Genomic DNA, 19,943 nt, shown 5'->3' on the forward strand with positions numbered 1-19,943 from the left:
GCAGTGTAAAAAAGAAACTGAATTTTGGCAAGGTTACCTTGTGCTTGGCAAAATGGACGTGCAGAGAACTTTTCTTCCTCCCTCTCCCCAGTCTGGGTCCTCAGGTAAGCAGCTGAGAGCTGCCCAAGGACTCAGAGCGTGTTGAGGGCAGAGCTGGGCCTTGTCTGAGTCCATCTTGAAAGCCGGGGTTAGCTCCTGTGGCACCGCCTGCCCCCTCGGTGACCAATTTTAGGTTTGGGGGGACTAAAGCAGGTACCAGCTCTTCGCACGGGTATTTCCCCTGGAACTCAGCTTCCTTTGTGTGACTTTATTTTCTCTGTAGCAGCTACCGGAGGAGGAACTCTGTCACAGCAGAGCCAGTTCCCTAAGATCAGGCTTCTGGAAAGAGGAAGCAAGACCTCAAAACCCAGAGTAAAATTAGCACCCCTGTGGGTCTCCCCAGCCTCCTGAGTGACTGCTGGCAGCACGGCAGTGGCTGCTGCAGGGCCTACAAACTAGCTTGGCTCCGAAGCAGACATACAAAGGAAGGCAGCACACAGGGTTCCTCTGCATTGAGCTTTATTTCAGCCGGTGTCCCGTGGTGTCATCGGGAGGACCCAGCAAGGCAGCTGCTGGCTCCAGCCATGTCTGTGATGCCGGCCCTGGTCCCCTTGGGGCCCTGACCCCTCTCTTTAACATCAGTGCTACTACTTGACCATAGGTTAGTTAACTTGAGACTAACAACACTAAATCCTCTCTTGACTCATCTGCACCGAGCTCGAATGAGGAAAGGCAGTGCGAAATGCGGGAAGGGCCCTGTGCGTTCCCTGCTGGCAGGACTGTGCAGCCAGCCCAGGCCAGCGCTGTTGAGGGGCCTCTGAGTGGCCTTGTAGCTGCACTGCCACAGGACACAGATGCAGCTTTGGGGGGCTGGCTTGCCTATTGGAGTAGGGCTGTGTCTGAGGCACAGGTAGCGCTAGAGGCGGATGCTTTCCTCTCCTGTCACCTCTCCAGACTAGGACATGGGCCTTGCACCCAGCAAGAGCTACTGTAACCCCCGTAAGACGAGCTCCCCAATACCAAGGAAATAGACGCCTTGGGCGATGCCGAAGAGGGGCGCAATGACGAGGGCGCGGCAGCCTGCTCCCTTCATGAAGGCTGCTGGGCCCTCCCGGGTCCAGAGCTTCCTGCGGAGAAAGAAGAGCCAGTGAGCTGCTGGGCAGGTGGGTGCTCAACCACGGTCTCTAGCGTCTGTGCCCCTGTCACTCTCCAGAGCCCTGGCAGGAGGCAGCCTGCTCTCACCCAGTGCAAGGGTACAGCTGGTAACTGGCAGTGTGGTCCTGCAAAATAGGTTTGACTGGACCCCAGTCTGGGAGAGCAAATACTCCCCAGATACTCGTTTTCCTCTGAGAGATAAGGGAAAGGGATAGATTTCAAAAAAACTTGGGGCTCCAGCTGGGCATGATGGAGCACACCTGTACTCCCAGCATTCAGGAGGCTAAGGCAGAAAGGTCACCATAACTTGAGGCCAGTCTGGATTACATAATCCCTGTGTCAAAAAAAAAACCCAAACAGCTCAACAATCAGACAGGTGCGCCAAGGCAGGGGTCTGGGCTGACCTGGCGCAGTCGGCGATCCCGTTGTAGCTGTCTTCACCCAGGCCTTTCTTCAGGGTTTGGATTCGAGTTTTCAGAACTAAATGGAGCAGAAGTTAAAATGCACAGTGAATACCTTGCTTTTGGGGTCCACCCCACACACAGAGCCAGCACAGACCGGATGGACCTGCATGGCCAGTTCTGTCACTGACAGGACTGGAATCACCAGACCCTGCAGGCCACACCTGTTGCAGAAGCCACCTGGGCGAGCACCTGCATCCTTGGCCCCAGGACAAGGGGAGGCTCTCGCCTTTGTCTCAAAGCTAAAGAAATCAGCACTTCCAGAGCTGAGGGATTGTCTTGTTTTTCTTTCTGTTTTCGTTTTCTTTTTGTGCTATGAGGGTTTAAACAATCTTCACACTGAGCTATATGCCCACACCCCACCTTTTTTGTTTTTTTTTGAGACAAAGTCTCACTAAGTCGCTGAGTTTCCCAGATTGGGCTCACACTTGTGATCCTCCTGCCTCAGCCTCCCCGCATGCTAACATCACAGGCCCCGCTGCAGGGATTTGTCAGTGATGGTGATGTTCTCAGCCCCCTTGTCTGTGGGCCCAGGGTGCTCTACAGAGGAGTTGTGCCTGCGCTGCCAGGGTTCTGTCTGTCCCGTGTGCAGCTGTGCACGTGCAGCTCAGCCCCCTACCCACGTACCGTCCAGGGGTGTGACCGCGACCGCAGCCACAGAGCCTGCAGCGCAGCCTGACACGAAAGAATGCGCGAAGGAGGCCCTCCCGGAGTGCTCGCCGACTCGCAGGTGGTTGAGGTTGGCGAAGAGCGGGAAGTAGATGATGGAGAAAGGAATGTCTCTGCAGGGGGAGGGGGAATTGAGCCAGGGCTCCCTTCCTGGGCTTCCACGAAGGGGGCACAGGCCCGCCACAGCCAGCGCTTCCTTGCTGGGTACCCCAATGGCACAGGGGGACAATCTGCATTACAGGAAAAGGTTTCCTGTGCCCCCCGCCAGCATGTGCAGCCTGCAGATGGGGGCTAGTAGGACACGTGCCCTGAGGGGGTGCAGGCTGAGCCACATGGGTGGGGGTGTCCACTCACATGCAGATGAGTCTCAGTCCTCTTGGGTGCCTTTGGGCTACTGCCCACCCATTACTTGTGGTCCTGGTCATTGGAGAAGGGGCCTAAAACCTTAAGTCTCCCAGGTGCCCACTGTGTGTGCTCTTGGCCACTGTGGTGTGGCAGGAAGTATGGGAATGGCCTTCCTCCCTGGCCTGTAATAGTGTCCGGTAGGGCTGGGGATTTAGCTCAGCGGCACAAGTGCCTGTCTTGCAAGCAGGCAGTTGTGAGTTCGATCCCCGGTACTCATAAAAACGAAAAAGACAAAAAAAAAAAAAAAATAGTGTCCAGTAATAGTGGCAGTGCTCCTCAGCCCCAAGATACAGGTCCAGGGTGTCCACTGCAGGGAGCAGGGCTCACCTGAGGATGGTGGCTCCCAGACCCCTGTAGAGACCAGCCAGGCCCTGTGTGCGCAGCAGCTCCCGGGCAGTGAGGGTGGCAGAGGAGCGCTCGTGGGTAGAAGCTGAGCCTGTGCTGTAGGACCTGGAGGATGGGGACGCTGCAGCTGAGCCCTGGGGGTGCCCCACTGAAAGGGAAGGAGAGGCTCATCAGAACCCAAACCTCAGCAGGCACCCCAAAACCCTCCCTGAAGTAGCCCCAGGTTGGTCAGTCCTAGCCCTGGGACAACTCAGGCAGGAGCCCAGCGTGGCCAGCTTAGTGAGACTGTCTCAGAATACAAGATAGCCAGGAAGGTAGCCTGCTCCAGAGGCCCTGGGTTCCCTCACCGGGACTGGAAAAAGTCCCTAAGGTGCGTTAGGAGCTTTCTGCTCAGATTGTCAAACTGCCGTAAACAGGGCTTTTGCCCTTTGCAGATAGAAACAGGACACTTTGGGCCGGGGGATGTAGCTCCGGCACAGTGCTTGCCTGACAAGCACTGCTCCTTGCCGGGGCACAGAACCCAGGAGTTACTTGATGGAGATGGTGGAGCCTGAGGCAAGGCCCCGCTATGCAGTGGTACCTTCCCCACTCTTTCTGAGAGGACCAGGGCTGATAAAAGGGCAAACCTCTTCTAGGGAAAACCAAAGGATAGGAGTGTTCTCTTCTCCCTTGTATGCCTTCCCCTAAAGGCACAGTTTCTACAGCATTCAACATTACTGCCTGAAGGGGGTAGTGTGCAGGCACTGACTCCTTACAGTCCCTAGATCAGCTTGCACTTGGAATGAGTGAAGGTGGGGCAGGCCTCACCCAAGCGTCCCGCGTCCTGCATCTGAATCTTGAGCATTTCCATGGGACAGGTAACTACCACCTGGCACATTCCAGCCCCGCATCCGGCTAGCATCTCCATCTTCAGGTTCTGCCGCGCGCTGTAGGGCCGCAAGGCTCCATCAGGGTCGGGCCAGCCTTGCCCACCCCTGCTCATCGGCCCTCTTTAGTGGCTGGGGGGAGCCTTGTCCTCATCACCAGCTGCCACCTACCCAACTGAGTGAATGATCGTCTGGCCTTTCGCCTCAGTCTCTTTAAAGATCTGAGACTAAATGTGGACCAGTGATGGCAGCATGGCGGACTGCCCTTGGCGCAGCTCCAGAGAGGATTTTCTGGTCCCTCGCATCCTCTCCCTGGGCAGTGGGGGGACAGAACTAGAAAGTGTTCCAGAGGAAACTAGGAATTCACCGGCTCTTTGGTGAATCTGTCTACTGTGTGTTCTGTGTTCTCACTTGCAGTTGCTGCCTTTCTGTCTCCCAAATTACTCCCGCTCATTTCCTCTACATCTCCCGAAACACACTATCCCTCAGCCACGTGTGCGCCTAAACATGTACAGAAGATAAATGGAGGCATGTTTGCACTCCCCTCCCCAAGCAGTCACACCGTGAAGGGTCTGGGCTACCACAGCTTGGCCATACCCATCTTCCATGAGCAGCTGCCGAAAGAAGTCGTTGGCTGCCAGCTTGATGGCCTTCTCCGGAGTGACCAAGGCAAGGTTCACTGCGGCCCCTGATGGCAGGGAGCAGAGGTGAGCTGCCGGGTCCCCCCAAGGGGCAGCTTCCCAAGGCGGCAGCAGGGCTTCTTTTACTGAAACAGGATTTACCCCCATTCCTTCCTCTGTTATGCATTGATTTCCTTTACGGACGCCTGCATCCAGTCATCCAGAAGCTGCCTACTGCCCCCGGTGCTGTCTACCTCCCAGCAGTGAGCTCCGGGGACAGCGGCAGGATGACCATCGCACTGGCCAGCCCCACAGGCAGCTGAATAATTCATATAGGTTTTTACGGTACTGGGGATGCAAGGCAGGGCCTCTCACTGAGCTACATCCACAGCCCTTTGAGGTTTTCATTTCAAGACAGGGTCTTGCTAGGTGACCCAGGTGGGCCTTGAGGTTGGGATCCTCTGGCCTCAGCCTCCCGATAGCTGGATTACAGCCACCTTAGAGTGAGTGACCCAGTAGCGCCTCTCAGCACCAGCCAGGAGCCCATTCTCCAAGGCCTACTCACGAGTGGGCACAGCAGCAGGCCAAGCTCAGGTCAGGGAGAGCTTGGAGCCCTGCACCCTGAGCCTTCCAGCCTGTCCTAGTCGCTGCCTGTGCTGCCAGCTCCAGAGAGCTGCAGGGGCAAGGAAGGTGGGAAGGAGGCAGGCTGGGGCTCACTAGCTTTAACCTCACACAGTGAGCTGGGCATGCTGGCACGTGCCTGTCATTTTAGTGCTCAAGAGGCTGAGGCAGAAGGATCACAAGTTCAAGGCCAGTCTGAGACACTTAGGAAGATGCTGATTAAAACACACACCCGCTGAGGCAGTCAGGCAGTCGTAGGGCCTGTAGGAAACCTGGACTCCTGAGCCCCACTGTGGCTCACTGGTAGCTGGGGAGGCCTTCCCAGGAACTTACCTCTCCCTCCACCAGAGCAGCCATGGTTAGCAGCGCCCAGGGACACTTGGCACCCAGGCCTCCTCCCTGCCGTCCTCTGGGCAGAAGCAATGCCCATACTCAGTGTGTTGCACGCACAAGGCCTGAGCAACTCCACCACCCTCTGACCTCAGCAGACCCAAGCCAGCCTCCCTGGGGTGGCCCAGAAGCCCACCTCGGTACATGCCAAAGAAGCCCTCCGCACGCACTGTCTTCCTCAGGCAGTCGACCCTAGGAGCAGAGGCCAGGAGAGGAGCTCAGTGGCGACCAAGAGGCTGCCCCGCCCCGCCCCCCCCCCCCCCGCCACCTCCCCATCCTGCACTCTGCCAGCTGCACCTCTGCTGACCGACCCTCAAGTTCTCACTCTCCTCACCCTCCCGGGAGACACCCACGCCATCCTCCCGCACCTACATTCCTTTGTACATGTCTCTCCCTTGCTGGTTCTGCAGCCGGGTCTTGGCCAAGTCGATGGGGAACACACAGGTCACCCCCATGAATCCTGCTACTCCTCCATTGATGAGCTTGGCAGCGATGCTAGGCCAAAGGAAGAGAGCAGAGTGAGGGAGGAGCGGGGCTGGGTAAGGCCGAACGAGGCGGGATGGCAGCCCTCTCAGGCCACACTGTGCATCTGCCAGGGGCCACCCCACCAGGACCTGAAGGGTTTCGGGGAAGAGCCCCCACAGTCCACTCCCACGGCACTGACAGCCTCGATGACTTCAGAGCCTGGTCTCCGCTTTTCACCCTTCAGCCGTGTGCACAAACGCAGCTGTGTTTGGGGCTTCAGCTCTGGCAGAAGTGGGTGAGAAGCCCACGGTACCGCACTTCTCTACTTCTCCGGGCTTCCCTTTCCCCAGGCTATCACAGTGACCAGAGGAGGCCTGCACAACCTGGGTTCCAGTCCTGAGATTATCTAGCCCTAACCCAAGTAAAACTTCAGATAAACTGGCCTGGTTGGCGATGGGAGTTTAGGAAAACAATGTAGACAAAAGCTTTCTCAGTCTCCTGGGAACCTAGGGTACTTTGCTTATTAGGCCAGAGGCAGACATGGGAAAAATATGTGGAGATAACTTATCTGAAGTGGTAAAGTAGGGAATAGCAGGTTTCCTCCCTAGGAACCTTGATAAGCAAACAAGAAACTTCGGGACAACAAATAGTATTGTGACTGAAATTCTGCAACCTGAGAAAAAGCATCCAATTATAAGATACATTTAACAGTTTTGTGTTTTCACACTGTAAGGTTCAGGGGAGCTCTTAACTCATTATGTAGCCCAGTCTGGTCTCAACTCAGTGTGATGCTCCTGCCTCAGCCTCCTGAGTGCTGGGATTATAGGAGTGAACCATCATCCCTGGCCTCATGTATACATTTATATGCATGTTTGTGTGTGTTATACATAAACTTCATAAAATGGGTCTCACTTGCTTTTCCCTCCAATTCAGTTTAGTTTTCAGGATCTGTTTTTTGTTTGAGTTTTTTTCTTTTTTCCTTTTGAGACAGGATCTCCCTGTATAGCTTAGGTAGACCTTGGACTCACTATGTAGCCCAGGCTGGCCTTGAACTCATAGCAGTCCTCCTGCCTCAGCCTCCCTTGGCTGGGTATTCACATATTCAGGATCTGGAGATGTTGAGCAGCTTCTCTATACCACCTTCCCAGAGCTTACCTTAAGTCCTGGCTGGACATTCTGCAGAGGACAGCGGCCACTGGTGGGTAGCAGGACACAGGGCTAATGGCTCTTAGGGGCAGCCGCTGCCCTGGCTGGTGGGCAGGAAGAGGTGGTGCTTAACAGGACAGTGGGTCGCCACGAGTTAAGGCGTCAGCTGCTCTTGTTTTCAGCCTTGAGCTTTTGGACTTTTGGGATCAGAGAAGAGAGGAGGAGGAGAGAGAAGGCTGAGAACACCACCCTGCATGGGATCTGGGTTGCTCCCCAGTACCTCAAACCTTACTGAATGCCAGGTATTAGTGAACAAGAGACTATGGTGCCAGCTCTCGGGACCCTATCGAGACAAAGTCGAACATAAACATGATGAAGAAGCCAGAAGACACCAGAGAGTGGCAAATACTATGCAGAAAGCAGTTCCAAAGGGACTCGGAAGCAGGAAACGTCCCTGGAGACTTAACCAAAGTTCCCAGTGCAGATGGCCTTGGGGAGAGAGCATGTCATGAGATGAGCTGCAGGGGCGTCTGGGGAAGGCACTGAGACAGGGCCAGCAGAGTGCGGGGGCGGGCAGGGCACGCGCTCAGCGTGCCTGAGACGCCGGGGTCCATCAGCACCGCCAAACGCACGGAGGCAGAGCCAACGCAGCTGAGCGCCGGGCAACCGCGGCTGTGGCTGGGTGGCTGGGGAGGGCGGCCACGACTTTGAGGTGACGTACTGCTGCAACCATGCTGGGCGTCTCTCTTTTTCTTCTTTTGTGATAGTGAGGGACTCATGCCTACTAGGCAAGCGCTGCACCACTGAGCTACAGCCCAGGCTTTTCTAAATTTTATTCTGAGCTGGGTGTGGTGGCATGCACCTCTAATCCCAGCACTCAGGAGGCTGAGGCAGGATAGCCATGAGTTTCAGGCCAGCCTGAACTATATAGAGAGACCCTGTCTCAAAAAAAGCCAAAAAAAAAAATAAAAAAAAAATAAAATAAAAAAAAATAAAAAAAATAAAAACAACTAAAAATGCAAAAACAAAACAGTTTTATTCTGAAACAGGGTCTCTCACCAAGGTTTTCAGGCTGGACTTGGAGTTTCAGTCCTGCTACCTGAGCTTCCCACGTAGCTGGGATTACAGATGTGCACTCACCTGGCTGGTCTCTGACTTTTATTCCAAATAAAGAGAGAAGCAACATGGGCTGGGGGTTTAGCTCAGCAGCATAAGCGCCTGCCTTGCAAGCAGGCAGTCCTGAGTTCGATCCCTGGTACCAATAAAAAAGGAAAAAGACAAAAAAAAAAAAAAAAAAAAAAAAGAGAGAGAGAGAGAGAGAGAGAGAGAGAGAGAGAAGCAACTGAGAGTTTCCAGCAGAGGTGTGGCACGTTGTCTGGCAGGCTCACCTTGGCGGCAGTGTGAGCACACTGCAGACTTGAAAAGAGTTATGGTCACTTCAGGGATGGAGGGGGAGGTGCAGAGCTGCCCGGGGAGCGGGGCACAGGGCATCTGAACTGAGGATGTGTGTGAGAGGCACAGACTTAGCCTTCCTGATGGGCCAATGAGAGAGGAAAGAAGGTTCATCAGAAGAATGAATCTGTAACATGGAACATGGGTCCATTGGCAAAACAGACAGACATTTGCAGAGAAAGAGTCAGGGAAACAAGTACATCTGGAGGAGAGATAGGAAGGGCTGGGGCGTCAAGCTCAGGAGTACAGTGCTTCCTACCATGTGCAAGCCTCTAGGTTCAATCAAACCCCCCCCCCACACACACACACAAAATCCCAAAACAACGAAGAGGACACATTAACCCTTGCTTCTAGTTCACTCCTGTGTTTGCTTCCATAGCCCCTGAAGCTGGAAGCCAGGCCTGCCCATGCCAGGTAAGCATTCCATGCTGGGCCACACCAGTTCCTAGCTAGCTGTTCCCCTGCCCTGGAGTCTGGGGCGCTCAAGGGTCCTGGCATGAATTTTTTTTTTTTTTTTTTGCACCAGAGATAAAACTTATGACCTCATGCTGGCCAGACAGAAGCTTATGACATTAAATTCCCAGCCCTTTTTCTTTTTTGGTACCAGGAATGGAACCCAGGCAGGTGCTGTGCAACTGAGCTACATTCCCGGCCCCCTGGCACAAAACTGACCTTACTGTATATCTTACAAGAATGACTTTCTGATACTTTTTTTTTTTTTTTGTCTTTTTCCTTTTTATCGGTACCAGGGTTCAAACTCACAACTGCCTGCTTGCAAGGCAGACGCTTATGCCGCTGAGCTAAATCCCCCAGCCCCAACTTTCTGATACTTTTAATCAGGAGTCTGATCCCCAAAATTTGCATTAGGAGTAAGAATTTGCATTACAGCACCCAAGTCTGGGGTGAGCTGAGAGGGAGGAGGGTGCAGGCTGGGGAGCCACTGCTGTCTCTTGAAGCTTGAACTGTGTGCCTCCAGAATGGAGCTTTGGCACAGATGGTGGGAAAATGTGAAGGAATTAGTATGTCCCTGTTATTGGAGACATTCGGGAAGTTGTTAGGGCAGGAAGACACACTCCAATTCCAGGTGGCTGCTTTAAAATTGGTAGGACCAGGGGTGGAGCTCAAGGATAAAACCCTTGCCTAAACCGGGCGTGGTGGCTCATGCCTGCAATCCCAGCACCCGGGAGGCTGAGGCAGGAGGATCCTTGTGAGTTCAAGACCAGCCTGGGCTACAAAGTGAGCTCAAGGCCAGCCTGAACTACATAGCGAGATCCCATCTCAAAAAAGACAAAAACAAAAATAACAACAACAACAAAAAAACCCTTGCCTAGCATGGGTGAGACTGGGTTCCAACCCCAGCACTGCAGGAAACAAATAACAAAGGAATAAACCCTTTGTGTCTGAAGTGAGAGTCAAGTAGATGAGAACACTGCAGCTGCTCTTGCAGGTTTCCGGTATCTCTGTATTCCTGAGACGGTTTCGCTCTGGAGTTCAGTCAGGCCCTGAACTCACTGTGGCCCCCGCTAGCCTTGAACTCTTGGCAATTGGGGGCTGGGGATTTAGCTCAGCGGCATAAGCACCTGCCTTGCAAGCAGGCAGTCGTGAGTTCGATCCCTGGTACCAGTAAAAACGAAAAAGACAAAAAAAAAAAAAAAAAAAAAGAAAAAAAAAAAGAACTCTTGGCAATCCTCCTGCCTCAGTTTACTGAGTGCTGAGGTTACAAGTGTACAACACCATAGGGGGCTGGGGATTTAGCTCAGCGGCATAAGCACCTGCCTTGCAAACAGGCAGTCGTGAGTTCGGTCCCCGGTACCGATAAAAACGAAAAAGACAAAAAAAAAAAAAAAAAAAAAAACAAGTGTACAACACCACACCCAACTCACTGTGTTTATTTTCAGGGAAATTTCTTAGGTTAGCATTCATGGTTTCCTGACTCCTGGAATAAGGATCTCTAAGAGAAGCCTCTGCACCCAGTTCCAGGTCCACGCCACAGCACCTCCAATTACCAGGAGTGTTTGTGTGGTTTGGTGTGTGCCCCCGAGAGTCCCCAGCCTCCACTGCCTGAGTCCATCGCAAGCCACTGGAAATCTCAGTCCTAGAAGTTCCTGTTAGCAGATTTAGATGTGCAGCTACTACGAGTTAGTACAGTTTCTGGCACCGGTTGCTGTATTAGTGAACAGTCAGCAGGGGGAGAACTGAGAGCCCCAGGTTTGATTCGATTTGCCTTTTTGAGATGGAACCTAAGTCGCCCAAACTGGCCTTGACATATATTTTTTTTTTTTGTCTTTTTCGTTTTTTTTTATCGGTACCAGGGATCGAACTCACGACCACCTGCTTGCAAGGCAGGCACTTATGTCGCTGAGCTAAATCCCCAGCCCCCAAACTGGCCTTGAACTGATGACCCTTTTGCCTCAGTCTCCTGTGTGACTGGCATGTGCCACTTGCCTCGGCTAAGTCCCAGTTTTCATGGTGTGGTTTGGTTTTGTGGTACAGCCTTTGCACTGAGCTACATCCCCATCTTGTAGGTGCTGTGATTCCAGACGCGAGTGACCGTGCCAGGCTTCAACTGCACCTTTAAAGGCGCCATGTTGTGTTTCTGGGAAAATCCCAAACTTGAGGTCTGGCAGCCTGGAGGCCTGAATGTTAATGTTAGTCACTCTGTTAACTATCTGTTAGTGCCTACAAAGTGCCAAGTGCAGCACAGCAGATTGCTCTCTTCAACGAGCTGAAACTCTCCGGTTCCGGCAGGAATGGCTTCTATCGGGCTTGGGGGCCACTTGGTGTAGAGCATGTGCTTAGTATGGTTCCCTCCCTCCCCAGCACTGCAAATAAGAAATAAAATCAAAGCATCACAGGTAAGTTTTGCAGGGGGAGCACGGAGTCTGGGTAGCTGCCGATGCCGTTTTCTGGGCCCCCCTAAGAGCTGTCCACTTCCTCTGGGCCACAGCTGCTGGCTGCCACCTCCTTGTTCACCTAGAGTCTGTAGCAGAGGGGGAGGAGGAGCAGAGGTAAGGAGCTCTTGCGGGGGCCAGTGCAAGGCCTGCCCACTGAGCCTTGAGGCCCCAGTCCTGCCTGTCCTGACCTGTGTCTCTGCAGGGAGTCTTCTTTCCTGACTCACCTTCTGTCCTCTGTGTCTCCTGGTCAGGTCCCAGCTTGTTCCACCGCTCTTCCCTCTCCCTTCCCTGCTGGACGGACAGTCAGCAGGTCCTGGCTTCCTCCCTGCTGACCCTTGTTCTGCCTCCTCCACCTCCTAGCCCCTCCCTCCCAGTCTACCCTGGTGGCCTCCCAGCCGGCTTTCTTCCCTTGGCCCATTTATTCTTCCAGAATCATGGTGCTTATACTGCATTCAGCCTCTTGTGCCTTTCTCAAAGCATCCAGTGTTTTCTCACTTCTGCCTGCAGGCTTGGAGCCTTGCTTTTGAAGGGAGCCTGCGCTGTGCCTGTGGTCACAATGACTCCTAACACACAGGTGCTCAGAATCATGTCAAGTGAGGCCATCCAGGGGTGCACTATCTGGAGGAAGGTCCCCAGTTGGTGTGTGCAGAGGCCCATGTAGGCTGCAGAGTCATCCCTCATTTTAAGAGGCCCCACGCCCTTGACTTCTGTGACCCCTCAGACTCTCCCCACTGATGTCCTGTATCACTGGGGTCCCCATGGGCAAGCCCTGTTTGGAGTTCTACCCTGCCAGCTTGCGTCATCTGATTGACCCCTTCTCTGTCTTCTGTTTACCTCCCTGGTGAGTGGCTGCTCTTCCCACTTTCTCTTCTCCAAATGCAGCACACCTGTCCCCTCAGTGACCCAGACAAGTCTGCACTTCCACCAGGGCCCTCCCCACTCGTCAGTCACCATGCTGTCACAGGGCATGGGATGCGGTCTGATCTATGATAAGTCTGGAAGATGAGTCAATCTGAAAACCACAGGACAACCATGCTAGCAAGAGCTCTGCTACTGAGCTACACCACCCTTCACTTTATGTTTAGGGATCTATTGGTTAACGTGGTGGGCTTGTGCTTGGTCCCTTTTAGAGCCCTCTTTTCTCTAGCTTTGTTTTTGTGCTGGGGGGATTGAACTCAGGATGTTGTGCATACAAGGCAAGGGCTCTACCACTGAGCCACATCCCCAGCCCATTTTGCTTTGTTTTTTGAGACAGGGTCTCACTGTGTAGTTCAGGCTGGCCTTGAACTATGTAGCCGCACATAGAAAAGCTCTGTCCTCAGGGTCTTCCCGAGCAGTGCTGCTAGGCCACTCCAGCGCCATCTGGTGGCCAACCTCCAGCCTGGGGCGATCCCTGCTCAGCCTGCCTGGCTCAGGTCTCCCTCCAGGACCACCGCTGAGTGGCACCTTCCAAGTGCTTCCTTGCAAATGGCTTGCTGCCTCACCAGGGCCCTCAAGACAGGTTCTACTCCTTCCCTGGCCCACCACCGAGGGCCACATCACGGTGTTGTGTCTAAGTCTTGTACATCCTGTCCCTTTCGCCCAGGACACTCTTTCCCCATTGACCTCTGACGAATTACAGATTGTTCTTTGGACTTCAGCTTGGATGTCACTTCCTCCTAGAGGCCTATCTGAGGCCCTTGGGTCTTGGCCTGGTGCCTTCCGACCACGCAGACCATGGTGTGTTACAGTAACCTCTGTCCCACCTACATGAGAAATTATTGGAGGCGGTCCTTGGGCTTTATCTCGAGGCCCCAGTGCAGACAGGTAATTGACAAATATTGTTGCATCACTGAACCACTGACCACCTTTGACCTGGCAGTCCCAGCACAGGACAGAGTACTCTTTAGCTGTCCCTATTTTTTACATTGTGAGGAGCGGGGGCCAGGGATCTAAGGGATGAGGCCTATGCCCCGGGCCATCTCATCTGGGGCCAGCAGAGCGAGAGAACTCTTAGGGATGAGTCCTCGTGCTCGCAACCAGCACCATTTCTGGGTTGATTGGCAGGAAGGTCACTGGTCTTGGCCTAGAGGCTGCCTGCGGTAGCCCAGTCATGGCGCAGCCCTGCCTCCTGCGCCTTCTGGCTCTGGGCAGCAGATGAGAGTGGGAGCCCTTTCCCACTGCCTGCTCTTTCCTCCAATTATTTATTTGCTAGCAGTAGTGTACCAGCTCTGAGCTGGACACACAGACAAGACCGACACTTACCTGCCTTGGGGAAGAAATCTCTGCCTTTTCTGGAGGCCAGGTTACTGTACCACAGGGAAGAGCAGGTACAGGACTCGGGCCAGGAGGAGCCGCTTCACCTTGGGTCATCACTGAGCCCTTCTCCCTCTCTGTACCTTCAGACAGGCTGTGTGGAATCAAATCCCAAAGAGCCTCCACACCTCTTCAGCCCAAGCTGAACACAGGTGGCTGTTTTCCTGGTTGTTAGTTTGACTTTCCAAGTTCAGGCTGGAAGTAATTTGGCTAAGGGAGCATAGGCTGAAGGGAGCTCTCCTCCCTCTCAGAGACGCATGGACGCAGGGAAGTCAGGGACGCAGACAAAGGGAAACAGGCACAGCGGAAATCCTTGTGTGAAACGCTTGGTGCCTAAGCTCCTTTCGGCTCCTGGGTTTCATGCATTTCTTCCCCCCACTTTTTAAACTGCAGCTAGGGGACATTGCAGTGATCTGCAAGGCGCTCCCTGCAGGGAGACAAGGTGTTGTTTACTCAGCGGGGCTCAGCTGTGGGAGGGCTGCATCTCTCCAGAAGGGTACTGGTGAGCTGTGCAGTCAGTGTTGCAGGAGCTTAAGACTGGCTCAGGATTTCTTCCAATATGCAGAAATACAGGTTTCAGGGAGAAAGTAGCAACTGATTTGGGGCAGGGAAGGCTGGCTAAAACATCAGAACTGTAAGAGCAAGGGGGACCGTCTGCCCTGGGGCAAGGGATGAGGTAGTAGGGGGAGAGTAAGGCTGGCAAACACTTTGCAAACAGCGGTACAGGACCTTGTCAGGCCAAGGACTTGGAGAGATGGGGATTGGCCGTAGACAGACATCAGAGGCAGAAAGCCAGGTCCAGCTCCCAGCTCCCTAGCCACTGCCATCTCCCCTTATGCATGTCCCTCATTGGTGCTTCTCTTGGCTAACGCACGTGAACTATTAAGGTTTGTGCCGAGGATGGAAGAGCTGCTCTTGAACTGGTATGAACCCCGGTTTACTGCTTACTAGCTGTGACCTCAGCGTTGTCTTCGGAACCTGCCTGTTCATCTATCAAACGGCACTCAGCCTGGGGTGCAGGCCACCTGGTACACCGCTAGGCCTATGAGAGGTGGCCGCTGCTGGACATTGCCCTCTTCCTCTGGTGGGCGATGGAAAGCTGACTCAGATGCCAGGGAACAAGGCCTCCGGGTGGTTAGGACAGAACAGGGAGAGGACAATAATCTGGGCAAGAGACAAAATGTCAGCCTGTACATATGGGGAAGAGAGGAAGGGATGGGCCTACAGCCAGTGGGACAGCAGGAGGAAGACACAGATGGCCCCAGCTATGACATCAGGAGAGCGCTAGGAGAGGTGGGACGAGTTTGGCTGTTGACCTGAGTTTAACGAGGCAGTTGCAAAAAAGGGGGTGACAGAGTACACAAGAAAGGGCGGTGCCTTTTCATGCCCATCAAGATGGTGACTATGAGAAACACAGAAAGCAAACACTGGTGTGGATGTGGGAAAACTGGAACCCCTTGGGCACTGCTGGCGGGAATGTAAAATGGTGCAGCTGCTGTGGAAAGCTGTGTGGTAGTTCCTCAAAAACTACACTGAGAATTACCAGGGGGTCCAGCAATCCCACTTCTGGGTACAGACCCGAAAGAACTGAACACCGAGAACTGTGTGTCTGGAATAGATATTCGAACGGTCATGTTCATAGCAGCCCTATTCCATCACTGAAAACTGGAAGCCACCCAAGTGCCCATCAGGAATGGATAAGCAAGATGTGGCCCTTACATGCAATGGACTAGTACTCAGCCTTAAAAAGGATGTGCCACATGCTGTGACACAGGCGAACCTGAAAGACACTGTGCCAGACACAGAGGGCAAACACTATGATTCCACTTACATGGAAGCACACAGAACAGTCGAATTCAGAGACAAAAAGTGGAAAAAAGGTTACCAGTTTCTGTTAAAGGGGAGCAAGAGGAGTCAGTCTGAAACGGGTATAGAGGGCCATGGGTGTAGCTCAGTAGCACAGCACCTCCCTGTCAAGCACAATGTTCTAAGTTCGATTCCCAGTTTAAAAAAGGAAAAGAAAAAGAAAGGAATAGACTTTCAGCTGGGGAGCAGGGAAGCATTTTGGAGATAGATGTGTTGATGGTTGCCCAAATAAGTGCACTAAATGTTCCTGAAATATAAATTTAAAATAGGAAATTTTCTATTATGCATGTTCTACTGTCATAATAAAAGTGGGCCAGAGGTATAGCTCACTGGTTATCACGTGCCTATCACATGTGCTAGCCACCCAAAAAATAAAATAAGTAAAAGGAAGCAAGTTGAGCCATGAAATTAAGCAGCCACACTGAAATTTAAACAGGGGGCATGGGGAGGAGCCAGGAGAGATACCACAATTAATAAAATTTTAATAGCACAGTTAAGAACAGACTCTTGGGGGCTGGGGATTTAGCTCAGCGGCATAAGTGCCTTCCTTGCAAGTGTGCGGTCGTGAGTTCAATCCCTGGTACCAATAAAAACGGAAAAAAAAAAAGAAAAAAGAATGAACTCTCTCTTTTGATGGTACTGGGGATCAAACTCAGAGGTGCTGTACCTCTGAACTAGGTATATCCCTACCCCCCTTTTTTTTGGTACCAGGGATCTAACTCAAGACCTTGCGCTTGCTAGGCAGGCACTTATGCCACTGAGCTAACCCCCAGCTCCTTACCCTTTTGGAGACAGGGTCTTGCTAAATTGCCCAGGCTGGGCTTGAACTTGTGATCCCAGAACCTAAAGGAAATAAAATAGTAGCAGACAAAACTAAATCACAAAACAAATCATGGCAGAACATTTAGGTGGCAAGCCTGGTAGTAACCTGGAAAAAGTGACCCACGAATGGCAAAGAAGGAAAAGGAGCCATAGTGGCACACGCCAATCATCCTGGAGCTCTGGAGCCTGAGGCAGGAGGCTGCAACTTTTAAGTCCAGCCTGTACAACTTGGTGACGTATGAGGGTCCTGCCACAATGTAAAAAGGACTGGAGACTTGGCTTGGTGTAAAGACCCTGGGATCCAAGCAGAGGAGCGCTCCATTTTTTTTTTTTTTTTTTGTCTTTTTCTTTTTGATCGGTACCAGGGATCGAACTCACGACCACACACTTGCAAAGGCAGGTGCTTATGCCGCTGAGCTAAATCGCCAGCCCTCAAGTGCTTCAGTTTTGGTGACAGGATGTTACTGTTACTGGCAGGATTTTTTTTTTTTTTCTTTTTTGGTTCTTTTGAGACAGTCTCAGTATGCAGTTCAGGCTGGCCTTGAACTCATGGCAACCTTCCTGCCTCAGCCTCCCAAGTGCTGGGACGACAGGTGCGTGTCCCTACACCTGGCTAAGAAATCTTACAGGGCAGAACATGTTAAATGACAAAACCCTCTGGCAGTGCAGTGCCCGGCCACAGAAAGCAGCCCCACGGTGAGATCTGACAGACAAAAGTGGGAGGGCCCAGGCAGGGTGGCCTCTGAGCGTCAGGTCAGAGACATGGAGGCGGAAAGAGGAAACTTCTCAACTTTGCTTGTGCTGTGCTCCTCCCCAGGTGTGGAGTAGAGGGACCTCCATTACCTTTATTCCATGTTAACCAGCAGCATGGGGGTGAAGGGGCTAGTTCAGCCATCCACCAGCTTTCAGTGAGACATTTAGCTCAGGTCAGGTCTCATGGCTGAGCACAGGTGATTGCCCAGGTCTGTGTTCTCAAACTGGAGGGCTCAAGGAACCACGAAAGGGCTTCTTATAACAGAGTCCTGGGCCCTATGTGTCTGTTAGAGCAGGTGTAAGAGGGGGTATCATAAGGTGCATAGCTGTGAAGGTAAGACAAGATATTCTATGCAAGTCAGGCTGGCCTTGAACTAACTACATAGCTGAGGCTGGCTTCGAATTTCCAGTCTTCTGGCCTCTGTCTCCAGAATGCTGGGATTACAGGTGTGCCACCTTGCCTAGCTCAAGAACGTGCATTTCTAAGAAATTCTCAAGTGATGTTAATGCTGCAGGTTCAGGACTACATTTTTTTTTTTTTTTTTTTTTTTTTTGGTCTTTTTCCTTTTTATCGGTACCAGGGATCGAACTCAAGACCACCTGCTTGCAAGGCAGGTGCTTATGCCGCTGAGCTAAACCCCCAGCCCCCAGGACTACATTTTGACAACCACAATAGATCATATAATCACAAAACGTTAAGGGAACGGGGTCAGCTATGTAATGTATGCCACCATCCATTCTCTGGTTCTGCAGCTCTATATCCAATCTCCAGGAGATGCTCCTTTAGTACTGCGCTGGGGTCATAATTATTAGCTGGAACTTTTGAATTATCACTACTTTAGGTTAGCTTACTTAAAAACAAGACTAAGTGTAAGGGTGCTGTTGGAACAAGCTATGAAATGACAGTCCCCAACTGAACACTTTCTCTGGCTTGTGCAGTAAGCTCTGTCCAATGAAATTAGAGGGAATGAAGATCATTCCTTAATGTAGTGCTTTATACATTGTACTCTTTCTAGCACCTTACTGTATTCCAGCTTTTCTGCAGCTTGCATTTTTTCTCTCTTCATTATGAACTCTGAACAGAGGGAGCTATTTTTCTGCTTTTGTATTCTTGTTAACCAGGTGAACTGCCAGGCATGCTGTGGGCATTTACTGAGTACAGTCCATCCTTTGTACCCATGGTTTCTGCACCTAGAGATTCAGCTATGAACCGGAAATATTTGAAAAACAAAAAGTTCCATCATACTGAACATATATGGACATTTTCTCTATTAGTTCCTAAACAACAGCTTAAACACATAGCATTTAGACTGTATTAAGTATTGTAAGTAATCTTGAGATTAAAGTATTCACAAGCATGAGAAGAGGTTATATGCAAATACTATGTCATTATATATAAGGGACTTGCACATCTGGGACCAATCCCTAAGATACTGAGGATAGCTGTACTCACTGAAAGCTTGATTGTAAGTTAGTCAATCTTCATCTTGGTTCTTGGTGAACATCTCCAGGCCAGGCTTTACTTGCATCGTCTTTGCCTTTCCTCTAAAAACTGAAATTCCTTCTCAAAGCAAATCCCTGGATACAATCCAAGGAACTGGCTGCATTTCTTTTAAAAATTCTATCCCACTTTAACAGGCTGGAATAAGGCAACCAATCCCTGTCATTTGCTGTCCAGAATAAGGTTCGAGTTCAGGATTCCAGGAGCAAGTTGTGGCTGTCCAACCCTGAAGTGGCCTCCAGGGCACCTGCATTGCTATGCTTGTCACGGATGCAGAAGGGGGTGGCGTCCAGTACTCAACAGCCAAGTCTGGGCACTTTCCAGCTGCTTTCTTGGCTAGTGTCCCATCTACTTTGCATTAAAGGTTGTGCAAAAACTGCCTAAGAAAACTAAAGGAACTAGCCTTGATAGCAGAAAGGGGACTAAAACACACACAGTCATATGTGCCCTTCTAGAAACCCAAAGGAGGCCCAAGGGATGGGGAAAAGAAACCTGCAGAGCAGGCAACAGACCACAATGGGGAGCTGGTTACGAGGACTTTGAAGGATGGGCAGTTTGGACACTTGGAGCTGTCTCTACAGCCCAGCTGGCAGGGGATCTGGCTGCTCAGAAGCAAACAGAGCTGGTGGCCTTCCTGCCAGGGGCACCTCTTGCATAACAATTTCATGCCATAGGCCAGAGATCCAGAAGGCTCCAGGGTGAAAGATGACCTCCCAACCGCCTGGGTTATTTTCTCAGTTCAGCAGGACTCGCCAGTGTAGGGATTATCCAGGGGACTGATTGTTTATAAAGTTACAGTGTCTAGGACTTTGGGACAGTCACAGTAGTGTCAGTCTGTTCTTCCCTAAATCTCAGCATGACTGCTTCTCCTGTTTCAGCTTTATGAAGGAAGTTCTTGGTCTATAATAATTTTGTGTGAAATGTCACCCACAAGAGTTAACAAAATCTTAATGTGAGAAAATACAACTGAGGTTTCCTCATATTTTTTGTTGTTTTGAGACAGGGTCTCACTATGTAGTTCAGGGTGGCCTTGTGTTCACTTTGCAGCCCAGGCTGGTCTCGAACTACAATACTACTGCCTCAGCCTCCTGAGTGCTGGGATTATAGGCTTGTGCCACTACCCTGATTTTTAATGTTGATTTTTTGTTTTAGAATACTATATGCATTTGTAGCTAACC

General features: G+C 51.8%; 1 protein-coding gene across 6 annotated transcripts; it reads right to left on the reverse strand.

Annotated features, from left to right (window-relative positions):
- Window positions 1-541: 541 nt before the first annotated feature.
- Window positions 542-19,025, reverse strand: Slc25a18 (solute carrier family 25 member 18). 6 transcript variants are annotated; one of them, XM_063258660.1, is made up of 12 exons: window positions 11,753-16,328; window positions 11,488-11,614; window positions 8,571-8,714; window positions 7,192-7,379; window positions 5,944-6,066; window positions 5,708-5,763; window positions 4,538-4,706; window positions 3,882-4,000; window positions 3,057-3,222; window positions 2,283-2,437; window positions 1,599-1,674; window positions 542-1,166 (listed from the first exon to the last, which is right to left on the reverse strand). In XM_063258660.1, the coding sequence occupies exons 4-12, from the start codon at window positions 7,209-7,211 to the stop codon at window positions 1,025-1,027; spliced, it is 1,026 nt and encodes a 341-aa protein (XP_063114730.1). In that variant the 5' UTR covers window positions 7,212-7,379; window positions 8,571-8,714; window positions 11,488-11,614; window positions 11,753-16,328; the 3' UTR covers window positions 542-1,024. The 6 variants fall into 6 exon arrangements, with proteins under 6 accessions (XP_063114730.1, XP_063114729.1, XP_063114727.1 ...); XM_063258659.1 differs by lacking the exon at window positions 8,571-8,714; XM_063258657.1 differs by lacking the exons at window positions 8,571-8,714; window positions 11,488-11,614; window positions 11,753-16,328 and adding an exon at window positions 18,718-19,025.
- Between the last annotated feature and the right edge of the window lie 918 nt (window positions 19,026-19,943).

Source organism: Cavia porcellus, unplaced genomic scaffold (genome assembly GCF_034190915.1).
Source record: "Cavia porcellus strain 051 isolate PalLab524CR breed Dunkin Hartley unplaced genomic scaffold, mCavPor4.1 scaffold_11, whole genome shotgun sequence".
In the NCBI taxonomy this organism is placed as follows: domain Eukaryota; kingdom Metazoa; phylum Chordata; class Mammalia; order Rodentia; family Caviidae; genus Cavia; species Cavia porcellus.